Raw genomic sequence first — 14,081 nt, 5'->3', positions numbered from 1 at the left:
GCTCAACTGCTCCGTACAATGCTAAAATGCAAAATTTAAAGTCATTGTTGCTAGGATTTAACCCTGTGACACAGCTATTTATTTCTGAAAACCAGGCTTCAGTGTGGGCTCTCTATATGCTGGCATCATTCAGTACATTTATGGTGGAGGAGCAATACCTTTGTAACAGGACAGTGCCACCAGTTTCGGACGACAAAAGGCTCTGAATGGGTACATTGAGGTTTTAGGCCCAGAGACTTGCATCCAGTCAAAGCTGGGAACAAACATCAAGTGCTACAGCTCTGCCTGTCCTCCCCCAGCTCACAGCTAGGTTCATCCAGGTTTCCAGCACAACCAACATTTTGTGAATTTTAGCAGATGCAGATACCTTACCTACAGCATCCTGTAACACTACCCTGAGTTTAATTTCTTCTAAACTGAAGCTCTTCTCTTCCCAGGATTAAACTAGGAGACAGGATGGGTAGGCTGACATATCTAGACCTATCCACAAAACAACAGGTTTTTTAGAACATGTGCTGGAGTTTCATTTTTAGTATTTCTCCCGAGTAACTTTATTTCTAAAGGTATTTGCATAAAGAGAGATCTCCAGAGCTTAAAGAATTCAGCTGGGATAATGCAAAGCAAAAGCTTCACAATCTGTAGGGTACACATGAGACAGTGGATTTCCAAAACAGATTTGTCTTGGGAAAGGCGCGTAGGGAAAGATACTGTCAGTCTGCTCTTGTAGGCCCGGTAGATCAGATAAGCCCATTGAATCTTTTAGCAACATCTTCTGTTCCTCATTCAGGCAACAAGTCTTAAATGAACAACTGTTAAACACAGCTGCTTCTAACCAGCTCCTTGCAAAAAAAAAAAAAAAAAAAAAAAAAAAAAAAGTGGATATTGATGGTATTAGAACTGTAAGAAAGGCAAACCACCAAGAACAACTGGTGGAAAAAAAGGACAGAACAAAAAGATGACCAAGTTTCTGTAGACTTCCCCCCCCACCTGCCACGCTGGAGAATTAAAAGAACTTGCTGCAGAAATGCTGAAATAACATATGGAAGCCATAACTTCGAGTGCACAAATCATCCTTTGCTAGTCCAAAAAGGCTAAAAATCCACTCATCTCTAGGACTGAATGATAAAAAATGCATCACACTGAGTGGGATGTTAAATACTGCAGTAAAATCTGCATTAGTAGCCACTATGCTAATCCACATTGCTGGCATTAAGTTGGCTACAAGCCAGGTCTCTCTCAGTCACGCTACTCAACAGCTACGTGACATCATCTCATAAAATGGACATGTGTGTTGAGGGAGGAGAATAAAGCCATATAAAGTCACGTTCCATTCTAAATGCATCAGTAGGATGTAGTGTCTCTCTAGTGATTGAATCCAGATACTGTACATACAGGTGATAGATGCAAACAAGAAACAAACTTGCACAGAAGAGGTTCTGCAAGGTCCCCTCCTTTTTCTGAAGGGACCAAGGAATGAGCGGTACATTACCCATGAAGTCTGAAAGTAAAATCACTCACCTAATGCTGTCACCATCACACTGACTGGTGCAGATGTCCTCTCCACCACCTTATGCCAGCTCCCGTTGTGCAGTGGTACCCAGACAGCTGCTTGGCAGAAGTAGTAGCCAGAGTCTTCTATATCCACGTCACGTACCAACAGGCGATAGGAGTTCCTATCTACATGGCTCAGACTGATGAGAGTTGAATCACTGACAACAGAATCATGGTCCATGCTCAGCAAAACCTGAGCATCTGACAAGGTATCATCAGGTGATGCAGAAAAATACCATATCACCTCTGCTTGGAAAATACCACTCCTGTCTGTTGTGATGTTGCATGTAAGATCCAGGGAGTCTCTTTCGGTCATAGACACATTGCTTGTTGAGATGACCACATCTAGAGCTTAGAAATGAAGAGACAAAAGTTCAAACAAAAATATATTTAAAAAAAAAAAAAAGGAAAGAAAAAAAGAAAAGAGTCCGCTCTAGGTTATGCAGGACTTCAGATTCTATTACAGAAGCTTCTGAAGGAGCTCAGTAGCCCTACCTTCATATGCCTGTTGGTTACTGAGCTGCATTACCTATTACAAGCAAAGTATATGTCAGTCAAGCAAGGGATGTGTTGGGAAGTTTGGAAGCTGAGGGTGTTGGGAAGAAGGGAGGGAGAACAGGGTTTTTATAACTCAGCATCAACTGGTCCACAAAGGCGTTGTCCCAATCACAGATCACACATGAGATTTGCACAGTAGGAAAATGTGTTCCATTCTCCCAGGAGGGTGCAGGTGTTTCAGTGCTATCTCTTAGAAGAGAAAGTATCCACTAAAATCACTAGGAGCTACATTAGAACTCAGTTTCTGCTGAAGTGGTTTTGAGCTCCTCTAGTAAAGCACATTTAGATGAGAAGCAGCCACAGCCACATGTTGGAGTCCTGAATGACCTCAGGTGTGTTGCAGAAACATGAAATGGAAGCAAATAGAAGGCAGCAATAACTCCTTATACTGCTGACTCCTCCAATTACTGCTTTAACTAACACACACTGGGGACTTCAAAGCAATGCCAATAGCCACTTAAAACACATTTAACAAACTCCTCCACTGGCCAGTGAACATTTTAATATACATAGCACATACGGTCATAGCGAGCATTCAAACAGGACCTTCTGCATTCTGTAGGTTATGAGGCTGGCCACAGCTTTGTTAAAAGAAAGCCACGGGATTAAAGTGTCAAGACCAGTAGAAAAGCTGGCCTTAGTTACTGGTGAGCGGTGAACCAGGGGTGCTGTGTGTGCTGCTTGTAAACCTCAGTGCAAATCATTCACCAAGTTACCTGGCCACCATGTCTCCACTTGCTCATTCCCTCATTCTACATTGCCTACAAATTAGATTTGGATCTCAGCACAGCACTGTTCCCACAGTGTGTAATACAGCTGCTCTTAAAGTCTCAGCTTAGGCCAGGGCTGCTACATCAGTAGATCTTCTCAGCAGATTTACAACCAAGACCACGAGCAAAAATATAGATTCCTGCCTTAAACAGGCAGCTACGTCTCTGGTGCAGATTAATGACATACAGGTAAAACTATACTCTACTTACTACATAATAGGTGCCCACCTGTAAAAGCTTTCTAGGATTATCATCAGGAATGAGAGATAATATATAACAGACAAAACCAAACTCAGCAGCCACAACTATTGCTATCGATAAAACCAAGCAATATTTATCTCACCATTCATCACCTGATAGCGCAGAGCAGTCAAACTGAACAGAGGGCAGCAAGCCCCACCCAAGTGGTAAAGCAAAGTCCACGGTCTGATGAGTATCTCACTTGGACACCCCTCACTGTCTTATCATTGGAGTGGAATCAGTAGGAAAACCTAGTTAATTTAACAGACTAATACCAGAATACATAAAAGGACTCATCTGCAAGGCTAAGAGCAGCATTTCTCCTAGAAATATTTCTGTCTTCATGAAATAGTGATGGGCATTCAGAATCTGGCAGTATATGCGTACAAAGAATTTACCCATATGTATATTCTCAATACTCTTTTTTTCAGTGACTGATGTGTCTGAAGGCCTCACTTAGGGTTACATACCTGTTGTGCAAGTCACTATTAAAAAAAGACATACAAGAACAAAATCGAGCCCAAAGATGTCATTATTTTAGGAGATGAAACTGATGGGCAAGTAGATAGAAAAGCAACGACAGGAGAAAAAAATAACCAAAACAACAATAAACAACACAGTTACACAAGTAACCTGTGCATGACTTTTTTCATTGGATTTGTTAATTCATCTTTTTTGGTGGTGGTGGTAGTGTTTTCTTTGTTTTTTGTTTCGTTTTGGTTTGGTTTTTTTGTTGTTGGTTTGTTTTTGTTGTATTTTTGTTTTTTTTTGTTTGGGTTTGTGTTGGTTTTTTGTAGTTTTTTTGTTCTGTTTTTGTTTGTTTAGTTTAGTTTTGTTTGTTTGTTTGTTTGTTTTTAATTTAGTTTCTACAAATTCAACCTCACAGTTTACAGCAGGTGAGAATAAGGAAAGTGCAGCAACCAGGCGTACCATTTACAATTCAAGGTCATTTTAGTATGCAAGTGCAGAGGTCTCAGATATCAGCACAAGATGCTATCGAAGTCCTACTACAGGATGTGGGGGGAAAAAAATATTCCCAAACATTTTGCTGGAGAATTAACCTATCCCATTTAGCATAACTCTTAAAAAACCTTCATGCCTCAGCCAAAGTGCCTGCTGAGCTAAAAATGACGGCAAAAATCCCTAAACAAAAATAAAAAAAAAACACAACCAAAAAACCCACACACAAACCCACACATCCAAACCGCACTAAAAAACTTCACTACTACTGGTCCTGGCCATCCTTACCCTGTTTTCAGTCACTGATGAAAGCCCACCTACTTAAACTAAACTCTCCAGAAGTATGACAAAATAGAGAATTACAGATGAAAATTAAGTGAGCCCTGCCTCAGAAAAGAGCACCTGCAAGCTTCACTGTGTAACAGACACCCTGAAAAAGGGAGGGCAGATTAGCCTGTGAAATTTGACAGGATCAAGTACCACCAGGATACTAAAACTACATCCAAATGAGCTAGCCAAAAAAACGCAGCAGTTCTAAGTTCTCCACATAGTGATTAAAGGATTACAAAAATGAAAATATACCCTTTACTGTCTGAATACTTCTAAAATATTATAATAATCTCACATTTCCAAGGGACCGTCACTGACTGTTTTTCTGCCTATTGAGTGACAAGATGCATCACACCCCTCTTTCCCTCCTCCAACTAGCAGTGGCAATGCTAATGCAATTAAGTGCTTAGTGCATCTACTCCTGAAATCTATATGGGTAGGGATATCCGGATATCCTCAGAACAGCACTATATGCATTTTTGTCTCCTTAGTCAAACACGTCATGATATGTTTAACAGAACCATTACTGTCCTAGACTGCTGCCAACACGATGGAGCAATCAGACCAGTGATCCAGTGTCAGTGATAAAAATCACTGGATAATTTGTCCCAATAAATTATCATTGCCTTCTTCCTTTCTCTTGATCTTTCTGTGCTATTTTAATAAACAACATACAGAAAAGCTTCACATCTGTGACTGAATCATAAGCCACTTTTATATGGCAAGTGCAGCTTTTCAGTGCTATGGGACAATTCTATGTTAATGAGAGAGCAGAAGGAAGGTTTGGGGTGTTAATGGGTTAAATACAATGTTTATTTAAGAAATAAAAAACCCAGAAGCAATCTGAACTAAGGATGAGACCAAATCTAGGTCTAAGCATCTAAGAGGTTCCAGTCAACCCTCTGATGCCATCACACCCCTTGTCCCCAAAATAAAAGCTAGAAAAATTGCACCAAGCATTTTCTGTTGACTCAGATGTAAACAGACGAGCTAACCAAACAACACTCTAGGCTCTCCTGGAAGATATCCTCATTTAGTTCAGCTTACCCAATTTCAGCTCTCAAAGTATCACAGTCTGGACACAGCAGTGCTGTAGCTACAAGCTGTGACCCCAGCCCACCAGTAACACTCACCAGTCCGTTGGATTGCCACACTTGCGATCTCCACGCTCTTCTCCTGAATCTTCTGCCATGAGCTATCTGCTCCTCTCACCCACTCGCTCACAAGACACCTGTAGGCACCCCCATCCACTGATGAGGCCTGGGATACAGATAACCGATACGTGTCATTTGCTCCCGTGTCCAAACGGATATCTCCATTACGGTAGCGCTCCTCATAGCCTGGACCTGGCTGGAATTTGCCCTCATGAGTCAAAGATAGGATGTCCCGCCAAGTCGATCCACTTTTGATCTGCCAAGTCACATGCAGGTGAGTGTGCTCCGGTGAGGTGGTAACTGCTGAGCAGCGCAACTTGAAGGAGTCACCCTCAGACAGCCTGAGAGACATTGAGGAACGTGCTTTGGAACCACTCACCGATAAGCCATCGGAAATCACTGTTTAAAAAAAAAAGACAGACCAAAAGACACAAACATCATAAAATGGAACCAAGAAGAGAACACCCACACTGACTTGTTCAGAGATAAGGCTGTAAAAATACCACAGAGCAACACCTGGCCAATCATTCCTCCTTCCACACATCAGTATATTCCAGGAACAAGGAAATTCAGCTGAAAATCCATTGAAGGAAGTGCTCCACTTTAAACAATCCAAGACAAGCATTCAAATTCATTTATCCTTCCCCTGATTTTAGTTTCTCATCCAAATGTCGTCATTCTGACTATTCCCATCCAGAACCATCTTGATTTTCATGGGAATGAAAAATAAGACACTTGAAAAATACAGTCTCCAAAGTTATTACTAAAGAACCCTAAATGAGAGAGCAAAGCTAGGACATGACCGTCATATCAGCATGCTAAAGTGGAAAAGGAAGATTACCTCCTTCATATAGAAAGATCCCTAAATGTCACTATAAATAACAAGGAAGACAGGGTGTGGTTTTTACCTGAAGTTAGCCTCTCTACCCAGAGGCTTAGGAACATTAAATATTTGCAGACATCTTCAGAAAACCCACTGCTTAGTTTTCCCATTTTTATTTACTAGGCAGAAAAAAAAAAAAAAAAGGAAAAAGTGTTTATAGTAAACAGCCTTTCTTTGCTTCTTCACCTCACTTGCCTTTGCTGTTATACTTTCCAAATTTCGATTTTGGCTTTAGGAGAATTAAACAGAAACAGGGAGAAGAAAAAGAAGAAGAAAAAATAAAAATCACAATGCTCATAAGTAACAGAAATTCAACAGTCTTAAGATTACATCTATAATTAATATCAAAACCAAATTTAGAGCACACCTCACTCTTCAGAAATACCTTTCACTTGGACCTCTGCATCATAATTTCCCTGAACGGTGGCATCAGTGCTGGGCGTGGAGCATTTGTATCTCCCTTGGTCAGTTGGCTGGATGTTTCTAATCACAAGTTCCACAGCATCGTTGCTGCTCCGTCTCAGTTTGATATCCCCGTGGCCCACACGTTTTTGGTACTCCTCAGAGGTGAATGTAGAATCCCAGGTACTCACTATCCGCAAGAAGTCAGTCTCCCGGGAGAACTCCCAGTCAAAGTTCTGTTCGCTGGGTCCATCGTAGTCGCTAACGCTGCAAGGGATCACCACCTCTGTGCCCACGACTCGAATAAGAGGACCTTTGGGCACCCTCACAACACGCCCTCTGCAGAAACCTAAACAGAATAATAAAGAGAGAAAGAAAGAAAGAACACACAGTTAACAACGGAATTGCCAGGAGAGACTCCAACCAAAAAAAAAAAAAAGAAACAGAATAAGGCTGGGCACCCCAATCTACAAAAAGATAGAAATAGCAAGAACAATATTTCTCATTAATATTTAATCTCATTGGAGCAGGAGCCCCTAAACACACCATTTTACTGTGGGCAATCTTTGTTTCATTGTTTATTTAGTAACACTTTAGGTAACAAAATACTGAGGGAGAGGAAACCGTAGGCAGGGAAAAAAAAAAAAAAAAGGAGAGAACTAGCCACTGCTCCAGTGAGTACCAGTTTCTCTACTACAAACCAAGGGGCTATGTAAGACACTTAAACAACATTAATAAGTGGTTTTCATTACTACAATGAGGGCATAATCTAATCGGGAATTTTTATAACTCTTCTGCTGATATCAGTAGAGGGTTCAAAGTAGGAAACTAACTCTCCCCTAGCTTGAAGGCCCTAAGAATGGTAAGTTGACTTTCTCCAAAAATGAGCATAGTCACTCCTAACCTGAAGGGTCACGGCTTCTTTAACACAGGTGAGCTTCCCTGCCTTCCTAATTGATTTAAAAGGAAGAACTGATTTCAGACACAGTTTGCTCAAACAGATTTCTGCAATCACACCTGTTTACAGCACACATTTCCTCTTTGGTGGAAGTCCCAGAACATGGGAGCATAAGCAGAGCAGGCTCCCTTCAGAGCAGAGGAATACACGGTGTTCAGATCATGTTTTCTGAGACTGTCTCACTAGAAGGGTAAGACAAGAACAGCAGATCTCTGCAGAGGGCTGGCAAAGCTGTTACGTTATGCTCCAGGCAAAAGTGTGAACCACTTAAGCTAGCCAGAGGACCTGGCAAAGATGCAGCAAGGTACTTTTCTAGTTGATTTGGCTCTGTAGCCCTAAGAATAACCCCAGCACCCGCACATGGATTTTGGCAAGTTACTTCCCAAAAGAGCAAAGTGCTTTGCTTCATAGTTCCAACCAGAGAAATCTTTTCAGAAAGACAGGAATGCTACCTAAAGTTAGTCTCCAAGCATGAACAGCCTACTGCATCCCACCAGCTCCACATCCACAGCAAAATATTTTAGCAGCCGGGTAAAACAGAAAAAGCCAGAACACTGAAGGACAGGCCTTGCTAAAACCAAGTAGATGGCTGTAACAACAACAAAAACATTTGGACCAAAAGGTTGATGTGAGATGCCACAGAAGCAAAGCCAAATTTAAACAAACAAGCCCCCAGCACACAAAGTCCTGCATCCCACAACTGCTCTAATTCACCAGCTACATTGGGAAAAACATTAGCTAATGACATGAATGCCAATATACTCGCTGAGCCTTTCCTTTCTATCACTCTGTATGTCATCTTGATTTAAATTAAGACCGCCTTCCCCTCACTGGCTCAGAACCATCATGTCAATAGGTATCCAGGTGTGCACAAAGAAGTCAGTCTCCTAGAGAGAAACCACCCACTGGGGAATCTGTTACAAAGTGCAGCTTGTCCCCTCCAGAGCCGCCTGGAAAAGAATGGGTTAAAGAATCATGATTTCTGTGGGCACTTAAAACTGCACAAGCAGCTGCAAACACTGAGTATAACTACAAGAGAAAAAACAATACTTTTCTCCCCAGTTACAGTTCAGCAAACCAAGGACTGACACTGTCTTTACCTCCCCAGTTCATAACTCCCAGCATGCTCTTTGCTTTGCAGGCTGCTCACGCATACAGGCTCAGTCATAACGGTCCAATTTCTTCATTGCCGTGACCTTCTGTATTCAACATTAGTACTTCATTAAACTTATTTGTAATGCAGACTGGGGTTAATCTCTTACCTCTTATATCCCTCCCAGAAGACGGTTATTATGTACCTGATCAAGTGATTGACTAGTTCTAATAAGGCAGCTGGACTTCTCTGCACCATTCACATGTGAAGCGGAGAGAAAAACCTCCACTGCCAATGTATTGTTCCACAACCAGGTGTCTCTAAGGACATCCCTCTATACACAAGCAACATATAGTAAAATCATTGCTACAGAAAAATAACCAACAAAAAAATAAAGCAAGCTGCAGGGCTCTGAGATATTTCCTCACTAGGTCTTAAGTTGCAGCCCCATTCAATCCTTCAACTTATCCTCTTACAGAAAGCAGTAACAGCAGCTGGTAAGCTTTAAAGCACTGCCTGACAGCCAAGCCAGCTTCAAGTGTGAGAAGTCAACTCAGGATCCTGACTGAGGGCACTCCTCAAACAGTGACGTCTCTCTAGAAAACACTCTCCCGTGACACTAAAACAAGCAGACAACACTGTTCTGCATGTGTCTTCAGCTGTAGACCCACATACCGTGCACTGCACTAATCCAATCTAGAGGTGACAAAGGCATGACTAATGTGGCAAGGACTGCACATTTGTGTTTGAGATTAGCACTGACAGCTCAGTTTCTCTTCTTCCAAGGTCACTAAAGACCCTTTGACACTGAATGAAGGTAGGGGGTGATTAGCACCTTCATAAGAGAGAGGCAGGCCAAAGGGAAAGACAGGGTCACAGGGACTCCTCAATAGATCTGCTCAGAGTCCATACCCTATAGCTGTAAAGCAATGACGATCCCCCTTCCTCACAGCACAGTCTCACAAGCAATCCCAGTTTAACACAAAGTTGGAAGGAAAGCAGTGGGACATGCTTCAGCAGAAAAGAGGGACAGCCTGTAACAGTTTTCATTTTATACTTGATCTGAGCAGTAACAAATGTTACTGTTTATAAAGTGGGATTCTCCTAAGGCAGAAGCACGGAAAAAATATCACATGATAAGAGAACGAGAACTTGGTGCAGAGCACCTGCTGTGCCCTGCCCACAGGTAAGGAGGAACGTGCACAGGGCAGACACTCTAAGGGTGAGCTGCATTTCTTGATGAGCAAGGAGGCTCAGTACCCAGCAAGCTGTAAATTTAGCGTTCTGCCTTTTGTTCTGCAGCAGTCAACAGGAAGAGTAGCCCTAGTTACTAAACAAGGTGTTATGTTCTTTGCTGTGCATCGGGGATTAACATTTCATGTCGCTGTAGCAGAGGCACAGAGCTACAGACACTGATCTTGGCAAGAGTTGAGCTCCATTTTACTCTGGCAGATAAAGGAGGAGCTTTTACAAATATTTCATTCTTACAGTGTCCTGTGTTACTAACACACATTGCTTCCATCTTCCCAGAGCAATCAAAGTTCAGCTTTTATGATAGGAGAGCTTCAAACTCTGTAAATGTTTTGGAAACATTTATTTTTCATGACACCTAATATATTTCACCCTTAATATAAGGTGACATGTTCTTAATGAATTCACTTGAATCCCATTTAACTATAGAGACAGATGGAGCAGGACAGAACAGTGTATACACTAATGACAGAAAACAACAGAACTTTGACAATTCAGTATTTTTCAGTATCACTAAGACCACTACAGATGCGTATTTAGTAGGAAGTCAAAAACTGGCTCTGTATCATAAACTGATGCTGGACATCAAACCTGTCTGAGCACAAGATTAATTGCCTAAATACAAATCTTTATTTTTACAGAGTTACCAGACCACCAGATGAAATTGCAAGGAACTATTTTCCACAACAAAAGGTAATGAAGCCCCTGTAAGGAGGCCTGCACACAAACACAAGACATGGGACTTGTTCCTTGGGCTCAATGGACAGGTGACAGGTCTACCAGGCAACACTGCTTTTGCAGGACTGGGCCAGAAACACCCAAAAAGTACAGCAACCACAGAGCCTTCATGGCTGTTTGTCAAGCCCCTGATTAGAGAATTCTCCCAAGGGAACACATTAAATACTCCACCAGGAACATGGGCAAAGTGTGGCTCAAGGTAGAATAAACTGGGGCCTGCCATATTAATAATACAGAGGAAAGATAACCCAGACATAGCCTAGGCTGTTTTGAGCTACTGTTTATTCCCTAGTAATGGTCCGTGAAGTACTTAAATTAATTTGTCCCATCACCTAGATGCACCATCTCATTGTTGTCACTAAATGAAATCCTTTCAAAGAGGAGAACAAGGAAAGCAGTTGACTGAATAGATAGGTTGTGAAGTCAATCCAAGTACATTAAATAGCAACCTGTCATTTTTAGGATAACCAAGAAAACAAGGCAGCAAAATTGTGCAGGATCTACAAAACGGACGGTCTGTTTAAACTCAACAAGCTACACAACTCCTCCCCAAGGAAAGAGCTGGTGAAGATTTACATAAGGGACATTGTTACAGTTGAGGAAATTCTTCTAGGAGCTTCCAATTCAGAGAGGTTTTGCACCTACATATCATTTACAAAAGAACAATATGAGAAGTAATCTGTGGAGTCACCTACAAGGCTCAGAAGGTATTCTCATTGCAAAGAAAACACTTCTGCTTCAGCCCTCTCTTGCACAAGGTGCTTCCTCCAGCCTGCACTGAACAGCTCTATCTAATAAGAAAACATGTTCTCTTAGCAGCCCAGAGAAGGAGGTCAACTCTCTACATCCGCCAGCCAAAGGAAAATGCAATGTGACGTGCAGTAGGAAGCCAATTAAAGCCAAAAAAGTAAGAGCTGAAGAATGAGTAAATTGGCTCAGACTAAGCACTCGAGCCTCTGCATCAGAAGGAACACACAGTCCATCTCGTCAACCAAGGCAGTCACGGGAGACACAGCGACAACTTTGCTGATGCCTTTCATCTCAAAAGAGCTTTCATAACAAAAGGTTGTTTGATTTGCCAACTAAATGTTACCATGTCTGGGAAGGAAATACAGCAGTCGTTTCCAATTCACAACACTTTATGACAGGAAAAAAAATACTGCAGTCAATTTTGCAAATGGTGGTAACGATTTGCCCGTCATTAACTCCTCCATATACTTTCAATCTAGGCACCACTTTGCTGCAGCACTGTGTAAATGAGGGGGTTGAGCAGGGACAACCCTTCTTGTGCCACACTGGAGAATAATAAACAGATTCCCCATCAGTAAAGCTGTGCACTCCGCCTCCTATTTCTAGCAAAATCCCAAATCTCCCATTTCTGTACTACACTGCTTAACTACAGTGTTTGTGATATTTTTACAAAATAAATGAAGAAAAAAAAAAAAAAGATTTGATTTTTGCATCTTTTTTTTTTTTTTTTTTCCCACCAAAGAGAAATACCCATACAAATCCTCTTCCTCGATTTGGTAAGAGAACTGACCAGGCTCCTGCTGGGAGGCATTCAGCCACTTTCCCCAGCAGCAGGAAGGTGAAGGGACAGGCAGCATGCCACACATTCACAGGTACTTCTCTGGGGAAGGAAAACCAAAGCATATCAACATGGGAGATTATAATCTTTATATCTCCAATCTTCCCCTTTTCCCCTTGCCTCTCCTCCTAGCTCCAATTATCATCAGGCAGCTACACATCAAGAATGTCATCTGCAACTGTCTGGGAGAGAAATAAGTTATAAGAAACATGCCTATAATGTTTGAAAACCTTTCCATGTTGTTAAAGCTTTTTTTTTTTTTCTAAATATATAACATGATTTTCCTAGAAGTGTCACATTTACACAAACAGTATGTTGCTTCGGGACTTCCCCCCTTTTTAAATGCAGTAAATTACATTTGCTATCCTACACTGTATATGTAGGAGAGGAAAAGTCAGAGAGATTAAGTAGAATAAAAGCAATTTCTTTAAGTACCAGAAATTCAGCTAACTATTGAATTTTCTTTACTGGCCTTAAAAAGAAAAAAAAAAAAAAAATCTCTAAATAAGTGAGATCTCTCACCATTCCTGCTTAACACAGGATAACATCATACTCTTCTTTCCAGCACAGAGAAACACCAGGGGTTGGGATCTGTGCTAAATGAAGTGGTACTCTCTTGCTGCTCTTTCCAAATTACAAAATTTAGATAGCCCTGACTGTCAGAAGCAACCCATACCTTACAATCAGACAGCCTGCACAGGGAGGGAAAAAGGGACTCCTTTAAAAGAGACCGAATTTGATTCCTCGGGTCAAAGCTGTAATCACCATAGTAGCCTGGAATCATCTGAAGCACACAGGGCTCCCTCCATGCCTTACAAGCCAACAGTATTGTCACACCTCCCTGACTGCAATACTCCCTACCTAAAAAAAGACAGATAGATTTTTATGGCTTGAAAGATCTGCAGCATATCATCTGAAGGTATCACAGAAGAGTGAATGAAAGAGTCCATGAGAGAGACATTTACATTGTTCTTTCCCAGGCGGCTAGGATTCTTTTTTTAGATAATGTAGAGCTCTTATCAAAAGGAATTAGCCTGGGTGTAATTGCTTAAAACCCATTATCTCTATCAGGATGAAGAAATGCATACTGCATCTTAAGTGAAGCTTCAGAAATGCTATCAAACTGCAAGGCAGCTGGATTGCTCTAATCTCCATGCCATCTGAAATATCTCAGAAAATCCACATCAAAAGCACTGGGTGAAAAAAGCAAGTACCTTCCCAGCTGGACTCCACCTATATACCATGTGGATTAAGATTCATACGAAAGGACTATAACAGCACATTTTGCAGCACAGTTACAAACTGCTGTCTTCCCCATTCACTCCCCTGCTCTAACATCCCCCAGAAAAGCAAATGCCCCTAAGCAAATCACAAGACTTTCACTAGCACACAATTCTTAGGTTATCATAGAATCACAGAATGGTATGGGATGGAAGGGACCTTAAAGACCATCTAGTTCCAACCCCCCTGCCATGGGCAGGGACACCTTCCACTAGATCAGGTTGCTCAAAGCCCCATCCAACCTGGCTTTGAACACTTTCAGGGATGGGGCATCTACAGCTTCTCCGGGAAGCCTCTTCCAGTGTCTCACCAGCCTCATCATAA

The 14,081-nt window shown here is 41.7% G+C and overlaps 1 protein-coding gene across 1 annotated transcript in view; it reads right to left on the bottom strand.

Moving 5' to 3' along the window:
• The window catches only part of PTGFRN (prostaglandin F2 receptor inhibitor), a gene marked incomplete at its 5' end in the record, with an annotated part of 42,407 nt that extends 33,476 nt beyond the window's left edge, over positions 1-8,931 (bottom strand). Inside the window, 4 exons of the mRNA XM_082042939.1 lie at positions 1,519-1,902; positions 5,543-5,962; positions 6,832-7,197; positions 8,907-8,931. Coding sequence (XP_081899065.1) covers positions 1,519-1,902; positions 5,543-5,962; positions 6,832-7,197; positions 8,907-8,931 — 1,195 coding nt within the window. The remainder of the gene's footprint in view (positions 1-1,518; positions 1,903-5,542; positions 5,963-6,831; positions 7,198-8,906) is intronic.
• Between the last annotated feature and the right edge of the window lie 5,150 nt (positions 8,932-14,081).

Source organism: Streptopelia decaocto (genome assembly GCF_964273445.1).
Source record: "Streptopelia decaocto genome assembly, chromosome: 1".
NCBI lineage: Eukaryota > Metazoa > Chordata > Aves > Columbiformes > Columbidae > Streptopelia > Streptopelia decaocto.
This window is presented reverse-complemented; position numbering and strand designations above follow the sequence as displayed.